The 11,060-nt window shown below is 35.2% G+C and overlaps 1 protein-coding gene across 1 annotated transcript in view; it reads right to left on the reverse strand.

The window, feature by feature from the left end:
* SLIT2 (slit homolog 2 (Drosophila)) overlaps positions 1–11,060 on the reverse strand; it is a 161,771-nt gene that overhangs the window by 81,743 nt on the left and 68,968 nt on the right. Inside the window, 6 exon segments of the mRNA XM_008575750.1 lie at positions 869–1,012; positions 2,538–2,612; positions 5,394–5,544; positions 9,218–9,241; positions 10,216–10,379; positions 10,492–10,635. Of these exon segments, the coding sequence (XP_008573972.1) occupies positions 869–1,012; positions 2,538–2,612; positions 5,394–5,544; positions 9,218–9,241; positions 10,216–10,379; positions 10,492–10,635 (702 nt within the window).

The raw sequence follows: 11,060 nt of genomic DNA on the forward strand, positions 1-11,060 counted from the left end.
TATCCCTTCAAAGCCCAAGAAACTCACTTCTGTTCTTCTGTTCAGGGTACTTTTTGTCAGATTTGAACTTGGTGTGACATTAACAGATCCCCTTGGCTGGAGAAATGTGCCTCTCTCTCTGCATCTGTTTGGCAATGGAGTCCCTTGGCTGTCAGCCCCCTGGTCGTACATGGCTCTGAGGGACAGCACAGGGCAGGGGTGAAGGTTTAGGGGACATAGTGCAGCTCCGGCACCTCTACACTGCAATTACCAAGGGCCACTTCTTGGTTACAAATAGTTTCCTTCATGTCTTCCAAAGGCTTAGAGTTTTATTTGTCTTCCTTCCGATTTTTAGGCCATCGCTTTTGTCAAACATAACATATACTTTAAAGATAACAAAAAATATATGCACTATAGAAAATTTAAGTAATACAAAAGTATTGTACTTACTATTCAATCCCATTCAATTCCATGCCCCCCATCCTTGGCCTTTTGGAAACATAGAATTTCTTTTTCCCAACCTCCCTACCACTGAGCAAGTGGACACCACTCTCAGTGTGTTTTCTTTGAAACAGAGAGTAAAAGAGGTACCACCAGGCAGTGTCTCTTTTTCACTAAGACCTTCAGGGGGAGACAAAGATGTTCTCCAGATAAGCTGTTAGATTATTGTTCTGCAGGGGTTGGAGTAGACTCTGAAGCTTAGAGACCTTGGGCGAAGAGGGAGTATAAGATAAATGTTTCAGGAAAAGGCCATTTTGAAGCAGGACAGGGCAGCCAGATCCAGAGTGGGGTGGGGGAGGGTAGAGATGCTTCCTCCTCCCTGGATTACCATGAACAATCAACTACAATCCTTGGGTGGCAGAACTGCAAGACAAATAAGAATACTTACAAAGTTTTGAGGCTTTCCAATCCCTTGAACATTTTATGCCGAACGTTTTCCAACCGATTACTCGTGAGAAGTATTTCATTTACACCAGATGCTCCTTCAAATGCTCCCTCCTCAATATCTGTGATCTTATTGTTGCTAAAGTTTCTAAACAAAAATTGTGGAGACAAAGATTTGAAACGATTCCTCTCTAACAATGAGGGAACTGAAACAACGTGTTTGCTCATTTTCCTCTCTCGAGCAAAGTCTCCCACAATCTCCAAGCTCTTCAGTGTCCAGTACCGTCAGGGCTCTGAAAAGACATCATTTCCCTATCCCATCAAGCCAAAGGGAAAATAATTCCAAGAGGGAAAGTCTATGGTAAAATATACCAGCCTGATCTGCAAGGGCCCTCATGAGTATAAAATTCTTGAGGTTAGCTATTTGGTTATATAAAACTTTATGTCCTCCATACAACTTTAAAAAAACTTTTCAAAGAAATGCCCTATATATAAACTGCTGAATGAATTAATAACTAAAAGAAGGCAATTGGATAGGGAGAAGAAGGGTGGTCTGAAATGTGTTAGTGTTCAGATAGCATCAGAAATATATTTGAATATGGGTTTATTTGCAGTTAAGCTTCTATGTAATACTATGTTGAAACAACCAACTTTCGGTGTTATATATACCAAATACTACAATGCTTGCCCAGAGAGGAAGAAGTCCAGTGGAAGTAACACCTTTCTTTGGCTCCTTCTTTCTCTTTCTCACTGCTCATTCCATGATCGGGAGTGACCCCAAATCAAGGATGAACTTTATGTTTCTTTTTATTCCTCTCAGACCATTGCACATACTAAATATGTGTTGCATTGAAAATCATCTTATAGCTAAAAAAACCCCTGCATTCAGTATCAGTAAAAAAGGTGGACAATTAAGAAATTATAAACCTTTTGGGAGGCAGCATAATATGGGGGTCGAGTGCACAGGCAGTAGGTTCAGTCTGCTCTGCCACATACAGTCTGTGTGACTGTGACCAGTTATGAATGGGAACATGCAGGTGTCACGGAGCAATGCTTTTCCTCCTGTGGAGGGTGCTCCACTGGCCTTTCACTCTTGGCCTCTGTCCTGTCCCCCCCTTCCTCCTTCTCAGGGGCATGGAGCACTGACCGAGTGTTGCTGAAACTGCTGAGCTTATGATCTTATTTTAAAACATGAGTTGTGGAGATGGAGTAACGCAGATGAGATAGAGCCAGTTCACCAATCATTAATTTTGACTATCTTCTAATGAAAGTTTAATGAAGCAAAAAGTCAAATAGTTGACATGAATGTGCTCAAAGAAGAATAACAACATGGTTTGGGGAATAGCAAAGGAAGTTACAAAACATTACTGAACCCGTTTTAATGTGCTTAGATTGCTGGATTCCTGCTGTGGCCATGCAACAGACCAGCTGTCTGAGTTAGAGTAAGACGCTAAGGCTCTGCTACAGAGAATGTGTTGGCATTGTCTGAAAACACAGAGAAGTGTCTCTCAGAGATTACCCTAAATTCATGACAAAGGTAGTCACTGCATGGACATTTCTCTGGGTTTTTTACATTTTTGAAGTTTCCGAAGAAATCTAAATAAACTGTAAGGGGATGAAAAAAATCACAAAACACTAAAGAAATGTAAAAAGATATCTAACAAATGACTTACATTTTACGTAACTGAGGAAGTTTCTTAAAGATCCCTGTGGCTTCCAACACTGTGAATTCATTATTATTGAGACGCCTGGGAACAAAAAAGAAAGAACAGAAAAGTTCATTACCAATGGTTAAGAAGGGATAAAGTTTTATTTCTCATACTAAATCATAACATTTTTTAATGATAGCCCTAAAACAAAATATAGTATGTATATCACAGAATATTTTTGGAAAGTACTAATGTGTTTTTTCCATTTCACTCAATTTTTAATTACCAAAATAAAGCACACAGTAAGAAAAAACAATAATCAAAATCAGCTCTCTAGAACAAAGTTCCTGAAACTTTTCACTATTTCCCTCCAAGAAGCATTTTTCGACATGTTTCCTAACTACTTGCTCCATAATTTTTTTATTCACTGCTTAATTGAAATACAATTCACCTACCATAAAGTTCACCATTTTAAAGTGTACGAGGGCACTTCAAAGAGTTCATGGAAAGATCTGTACTATCTTTTAATTCTATTATTCCAAGAACTCTTTGAAATACCCTTGTACAATTCAGTGCTTTTTAGTATATTCACAAAATTGTGCAACCATCTCTGCTATCTAATTCCAGAATATTTTCACCACCACAGAAAGAAACCTCAATACTCATTACCAGTCACTCCAAATTGCTCCTCCCCCACTGCTCCCCACCTCACCCTCATCAGTCCTTGGCAACCACTAATTTACTTTCTGTCTCTATTGATTTTCCTATCCTGAACATTTTACATAAATAGAATCATACAAATGTCACCTTTGTGTCTGGCTTCCTTCACTTTGTATAATGTTTTAAAGGTTCATTCTTATTGTAGCATATCTCAGCACTTCATTATTTTTTTTATGACTGAAAAATATTCCATTGTATGGACATACCACATTTGTTTATCCATTTATCAGCTGATGGACATTTGTGTTTCTTCCACTTTTTGACTATTATAAATAATGCTGCTATGGATGTTGGTGCACAAGTTTTTGTGTGAATCTATGTTTTCAATTCTTTTGAATACATACATGGGGTGAAATAGCTGGTTCACATGGTAAATTTATGTTTAACTCTTTGAGGAATAGCCAAGCTGTTTTCCAAAGGAACTGAACCATTTTACATTCAGATCAGAAATTTATGAGCATTTCAATTTCTCCCACTTGTTATTGTTTTTGTTCTTATAGCCATTCCAGTGGGTGTGAGTTGGTATCTCATTGTTTTTTTTTTTCTTTTTTGATTTGCATTTCCCTAATGACTAATGTTGTTGAGCAGTTTTTATGTGTTTACTGGCCATTTGTATATCTTCTTTGGTATCTGCAATGTGCCTATTTACTGTTGAATTGTAAGAGTTCCCTCTATATTCTTGGTGTAAGTCCCTTAGAGATACATGATTTGCAAATATTTTCTCCCTAGTACTGATTTTATAAATACAAATTTTAAAACTTATTAATTTCTTAAAACACACACACACATACACACGAAACCTTTGTTGAAGCCAAAAATTGGAAGCTAGTTCTTACCACATTCTTGATTGCCAAATAACCCTATTTAAGGAGTTATATTGGAAGTTAACTAGTGTTAAATACCAGAAATAAGCACATATCCCTATATGAATGCAAAAAAAAAAATAGAGTTCAGGGCTTTTATTGTATGGTCTCCACACATTTCTAAAAGTTCTGTAGCTATGAAGTAGCTTCATGAACTAACGGGAGTAAAAAAGCATCTTTATAACCACAAGGTAGTTAGTTTCTGTAAGTCTTTGGGGCATTGCTTTATTTTTAATTATTCAAATTGATTAAAATTCATTGACTAACAGGCGTGAGTATAGGCACAGTGGGAGATAAACCATAACACACAATCCCTGTCGTCAAGGGGCTATGTTCTAGTCGAAGACAAAAGGATTATACACACGCAAAGAGACAACCAACTTTGCAAAGCAGTAAATGACAAATACCAGATGGTGCTATACATAAACTTTGCTACGATGTTCAGAAAATGATAAGAATTCAATAGGCTCTTCTTGAATTTTTAGAACACTGACATTAAAGGTGTTCCTTTTATAAATAAAGACAGTAAAAGCAAACCATACATGGGCATAGAATCTACAAATGATTCAACAAACGTATTTTAGCACCTAGGATGTGCAAGGTCCTATGTTAGGGTTGTAAATACAAGTCCAACCACACCCTGCCTTTTCAGCTTTTCCTGCTATGTTATCCATTGTTCAGAAAAAGCTATTCTTTGCACTTTAACGCTTGATAATAACTGAATCCTTCCACCGGGGAGTCAAAAAAGTAGTAATGTAGACACAAAAGAACTGCCTGATCTGATTTATAATTAGCAAAAACTCAAAATGATGATGCTCAAATTACTTTATTTGGTTTTTGCAAGGATTAAAGTCAAAAAAGTAGTAATGTAGACACAAAAGAACTGCCTGATCTGATTTATAATTAGCAAAAATTCAAAATGATGATGCTCAAATTACTTTATTTGGTTTTTGCAAGGATTAATTATGTTAAACATCTATCAACTGCTTAGAAATGGGTTTGGGCATAAATTGTACTCAGTAAATAAGGATCATATAAACACTATTATTATTAAGTACAAACTGAATTTTGAGAGATAAATTAATTTCTGGAATTGTTTTTTTTTTTTTTTGGGCTAGAAAGTTAAATAAAGACAGCCTCTAACATACTCTTACAAAAAGAAGAGTTATGCCAATGTAATGTATATTAATTAAAATTAATACAACTATTGAGGGAAAAATGGCAAGACAAAATTCCTATGCTTTGATGCTTTCATTCCTTGCCTCCCAACCTGGATTTTGCTGGGAGATGAACTTACAGCTCTGCAGTGTACTGGGGAATGTGGTCCGGGATTTTGTTGAGTTTTTGATTGGAGCAATCTACTGTCGTCCCTTCACAGTGGCACTTTTCAGGGCAAGCCAAATCTGCAAAGCAGTCTCCACTTAATTTTGATCGATAATCTTCTGTACCTATTGAAGATTCAAACCAAAACAAAAAAAAAAGAGAGATACTGAGTCTAAAGGTGAAAATATTTATTTATTTGTAGGAAGAAAAAAGTAAGATAACTATAGATTATGCAGCAGGGAGACAACTTGGGGAATTTTGGTCAATGGATGTCAGGACAGGGTTAAAATAAAGGCTTGGAATTTTCTGGAAAAAAAGAGCGACCAGATTCACATGACAGGATAACATTAATAAAGTTGAGCTTTTCACAGCTGTACTTTCTGCTGATCCAGTTCTGAGCCATTCTAGCCTATTTCACAGCTAATCACACAATGGCTATGAATTAAGAAGTTTATTTTTTCTCTGAGTCAAGATTTGAAAATGTATCCAGTAATAACCATATTCCTATATGTCATTATAAATTAGGGCTTTCAAGGCAAATAGGTGTACTCAGGTTTTTAAATTTTCTATGGACTTTTGTTATTCTCTCCCTCTCACATAATCTTCAGAAATGCCTCAAAAGCCCTCTTTTTTTTCATTTTGATTTTATAAAAAGAAACAAGTCAATCCTGATTTAAGCCTCAGCAGCTTGTCATGCTGTAGAAAGCTGCGTGACGTTCCATGGTGCTTGACGGAACCATGTTTTACTCATACCTCGCAACCACATGGTTAGATCAAGCACAACAGAAAATCTCGCTAAATTATCACTACACCAACCACTAGGCCAAGGGTAAGACCAAGAGGAAAGAGGAAGGGAAGCAGGAGAAAAGCTACAGACGTTCTGGAAATGTAATACTGTTTACATGACATGCATTCTTCCCGCAGAATGTTTATGACCATAGTAAGAGTATTACTACCGAAGGTTTCCTGGAAACACAAAGAAGAGGCTATACTGAAAGATGCCTCCACCGTCCCTCAGAACTGCAGAACGGAAACAACAGCTTTCGGGAACAACAGCCAGGAAGAAGTTGAAGGTGAGCTACAAGGACAACAGAGAAGCTCAAAAGATCTGTTGGTTTCTTCTTGAAAAAAGGCGCAAAAGACCAAGACTAGAAGAAGGTACATCAGGATTGAGAAGGGAGGACAGGTTTCAGATCAGACACTTTTACTTACAGCCCAAATGGTGAATTCCTGCAAAGTAAATATCACCAAGAAGGAAAGAAAGACAGAGTAATCCCAATTAAGATTAATATCCATTGGTGTAACTGAGCTCTCTTCCTTCTTTCTTTACTATGGAAATTTGCATGGTGTGATGCAAAGTGTCATGCTTTGTAAAATTTTATCATAATTTTTTTGAAGCTCAGTGGTCTCACAAGAAAATCAATGGCATAAAAGATGCATAATACAAACTAAATTCTTGCTGATTCCTTTAAAAGATAAACTCTCTGCCAGACAGATTTCCTTTTGAATTATCACTGTAATATTTAGGACGCCTTATAGAATGGTAATATGCAAGCACACATGTAAAGTTGAATAAAACACTAATCACAGAGATCCTAAAGGACTATTATTAGCACATTGGGATTAATCTTTAGGTTGTGGCTTACATGCTTTCCAATTTATAAATAATGTCACTTAGTGCAAATGGAATCAGAATCTCATATGAATTTTGCAATGCTGGGAATTATCACTGTAATATTTAGGACGCCTTATAGAATGGTAATATGCAAGCACACATGTAAAATTGAATAAAACACTAATCACAGAGATCCTAAAGGACTTTTATTAGTACATTGGGATTAATCTTTAGGTTGTGGCTTACATGCTTTCCAATTTATAAATAATGTCACTTAGTGCAAATGGAATCAGAATCTCATATGAAGTTTGCAATGCTGAATATAATAGATTCATTATATCTGGCAATTAATGCCATAGTATTTATTGAGGATCTGTTGTATTGTGGTTTAAACTTTAATCCAAGTGAAATAAGTGTATACCGGTAACAAAGTCTAAGTGATAGATGCACTGGCTATCTTCCATTTCAAATAATCTATATTCAATGCAATGACAATAATACTTATTTTATGGTGGTTCTTTAGATAGGCTCAAATTTTAATTAAAATTTTGAGTATAAAAAAAAGGGAGGGAGGCCCAAAGAATCCTTCTGAGGCTTGGCCTTTACAATTATTATTTTAAATAATGAAAATTGAATTATCAGAAATTTAAAGTTCAGACGTGATATCTGATATAAAAGATACTTTCTAAAATTAATTTGGTTGCTGTCAATAAGAGGGAAAAACTGTATCAGAACTTATGGAAACAACTTGACTTTTATTCTTTGGTGAGTTGGAAATAGTAATTTCTAACATTTTAATAAGATATATTTAAATGTAATAGTTTGAATAATTGGTAACAATTACATTAACTGCTGTAATTTGGGGACTTAAATCATATTAATGTTTTATTCTATAGGTGGTCTGGTATTTAGAATATGGCTTTTTCCAGTTAAGTAATAGCTATCAGATGACTTTCCACTTAATAACTGGGTAAATAGAATGAATTTTAAAAATTGCTAATTAAAGCCTATCAACTGTTCTTTTCAACATGATACCTGCTATGCAGACAGTATAATATATAAACTATTATTAATCATTGAAACTCAAAATATGTAATATAACAATCCGTTAAATTCATGTAATTATTCCAATTATAATTAAATGATGGCAATCAACAAATATCTCCTTAAAATAGAGACCAAACCCAGAGTTCTTTAAGAAAATATTGTTTTGCACACTAACACTATAGAAATATCTTTTTTATTTATAGCTCTTAAAATATAGTTTAGGATATACTCAAGAGATGGTGAATGTGTCCAATCAATATTTAACATATATTTTTATATAAAGGTTTAAAACAAACAAGTGAAGAGGCATTTTACACAATTGGCAGGCAAGGAAAAATAAGTAAAGAAACATATTTTAAAGAGCTAGCTCTAGAATCATCAGTGTTGATGGTGTCAACATTTTAGTGGTAAAACATGCAATTACTTTTCTTTGAAATATTTTATTCATCTGCCTGAATTATTCAGGGCATTTAGTGTCCCTGAACTTCTGATACATTCATGATGAACACAAATATTCTTTTTGTGAAGCTAGACTATAATTCTGGATATGTAAGAATGTGAAGTCACAAATAAGAAATAACTGTATATAAATCAGCAGAAAGCTGCTGTTTTTGTATAAAAGGTGAAGCAGAAGTAAGTACACTTTCTTAGTATAAAAAAACCTATAAAAAGGTAAGTCTCATGATTGAAAATACAGTTCTGTGCATTTGAAACTGATTTCAGGTAGAACTAGCTCTTTGAAAACAGAAAGGTCTCTGTCTTTAAAACCAGCTCGATAAGCTATATTTTAAAAACAGCTTAAAAGATAAGATATACAAATGTAAGGAGAGAAAATGATTTAAGTAGAAAGCCATAGGTTCAAACATTTTAGCTACTGTGAGAAATTTTAGATAATGTGCCAAAGTGAAAAGGAGAGAGAAAAGGATGGGTGTTTAATAATATATGTTTAACATCAGAAGCTGCATGCAAAGGTCAGGTTTTCAGGAAACAGCTACAAGTGATCTACTCATAAGTCAATCTATCTATAGGATATCCACTGTACTTTCAAAAGCATGCATATCAAAGTTTTAGAAGCTCTATTTTATAAGGTGAGGAAAGGGTGTCTGCAGTTAGTCCTACCACCGAGCAAGACCTACCTGGAATGAAATACTGTTCTTTAGCTAAATAAAAAAAGAGAAAAAAAAATAGAAGATGCACCTGAATGTCAGCAAGCAGAGATATGAGTTATATTAGATTCAGAATGGACTAAAGTTACTATAGATAATTAAGTGAAAAATGTATATTCACGGCAGTGGCTGAAATACCTTAATATACAGTGAATAGTATATGAACCTATAATCATGGGCAATAACTAACTTGGTTTTGATATTAGCTTTTTATTATGAATTAACTGCTGAATGTGAAATATACCTGGAATAGGTAGGTAGCATACTATCAAAAACATATAGAACGTATTCTATCATAAGAAAATAGAAAATATTAGATCAAACAGTAAATTTCAAGAAAATAAGCTTTCAATCTAATAGTAATACAGTGCACTTATATTTAGTTTTTTATAAATAAATGTAATCTTCCCAAAATGCTTAAAGATGGCCTTTGGGGGAAAAATGTATTCTTACAGTCCTATTCAAAATAAGAGAATGCAAAATGAGAGTGCGCTCAGAGTGAGAAACTAGGATGGGGAGATTCCCCCACTGCACACTTCTGAGCCTGAGAAAATCACATAACCAAGTCTCAGTTCACTTTCTGAAGAAATGAAAACATGATTGATTACTTTAATTTGGTCAATAGAGAATAATACAACAAACATGAGACTTAACATACTTTAAAGGCATTCTGAGTTAGCTGAAAGGCCCTTGTTTACTTTGAATCCTGGAAGTGCATATTTTTAACTTGGACAACAGCCTATTTCTTCTGCAGACAGTGTTAAAAAAAATTACATATAGGAGTCCTTTATCACCTGTGTCTACAATTCTCTTTATTTATTTATTTTTTTTCCTTCATGGGCAGAAGGAAAGGAAAAAATAATTCTATAATATTCTGTAATCAGCCGAAGGGCAGCTGCTTTTGTTAGGTCCCATGTAACCACTGTTTTTTGGTCACAGGGGAAATGTCACATGAAGTAAGAAATTACCTGAACAACGGAATTTCTTGCTTTTGATCTGTCCAATTCTTTTGTTGGCCAGACGCCGGGGGCTAGTGCAGCGGGCACCACTGGTCTCAATCGGGTTGGTATGGAGATAATCCGCCAGCCACTTGAGATGGCAGTCACAAATAAAGGGGTTCTGGGCCAAATGCCTTTCAGAAACACACACAGAACAGTTTCACACACGACTTGCAATGAACTCAACTGTCACATTCAGAGTGAAAATAATGATCATCAACTTTGATCCAAATCACATATACATACATAGTTTGGATGGCCCGGAGAGGTGAAAAGGTCCCCTTGGCGATGGTCTGAAGCTTGTTGTCATATAAGGAGAGAAGGTTCAAGTTGTGGAGATCCTGAAAAGCATCTACCCGAAGGCAGTTTATCTTGTTGGCATTCAATAATCTGTTTGATCAAATAGTTGTAGAATTAAAGTGCAGCATCTCATTAACTCACCTGAAAGATTTTCTCCTTCTTGAGGAAACCCTATCAAGAAATGCACTTCTTTTAACCTAAACACTAACATTTTAACTTTAATAATTTAGGTAGTACAGGAGGAAGATTTGGAATTTTACTAGAAAAAGCAAGAGTTATGTTTGTTGTCAAATAAACCTAAATCTAGTGGGACATATATGTGTATTCAATAACAATTTCACACATTTTCTCTGGAAGATGGAGACGTAGAAATGTGGACAAAGGTGAGTGAGATCTAGCACCTGTTATCAAGAACACCATAAAAATACCATAAAACATTATTAGTTCTTCAAGCTGCTCTGTGAAAAACAAGATCAGTCCATTCTCAAAACAACAGCTAGAATGATTCTGTCCTT

Source organism: Galeopterus variegatus, unplaced genomic scaffold (assembly GCF_000696425.1).
Source record: "Galeopterus variegatus unplaced genomic scaffold, G_variegatus-3.0.2 Scaffold1230, whole genome shotgun sequence".
Lineage (NCBI taxonomy): Eukaryota > Metazoa > Chordata > Mammalia > Dermoptera > Cynocephalidae > Galeopterus > Galeopterus variegatus.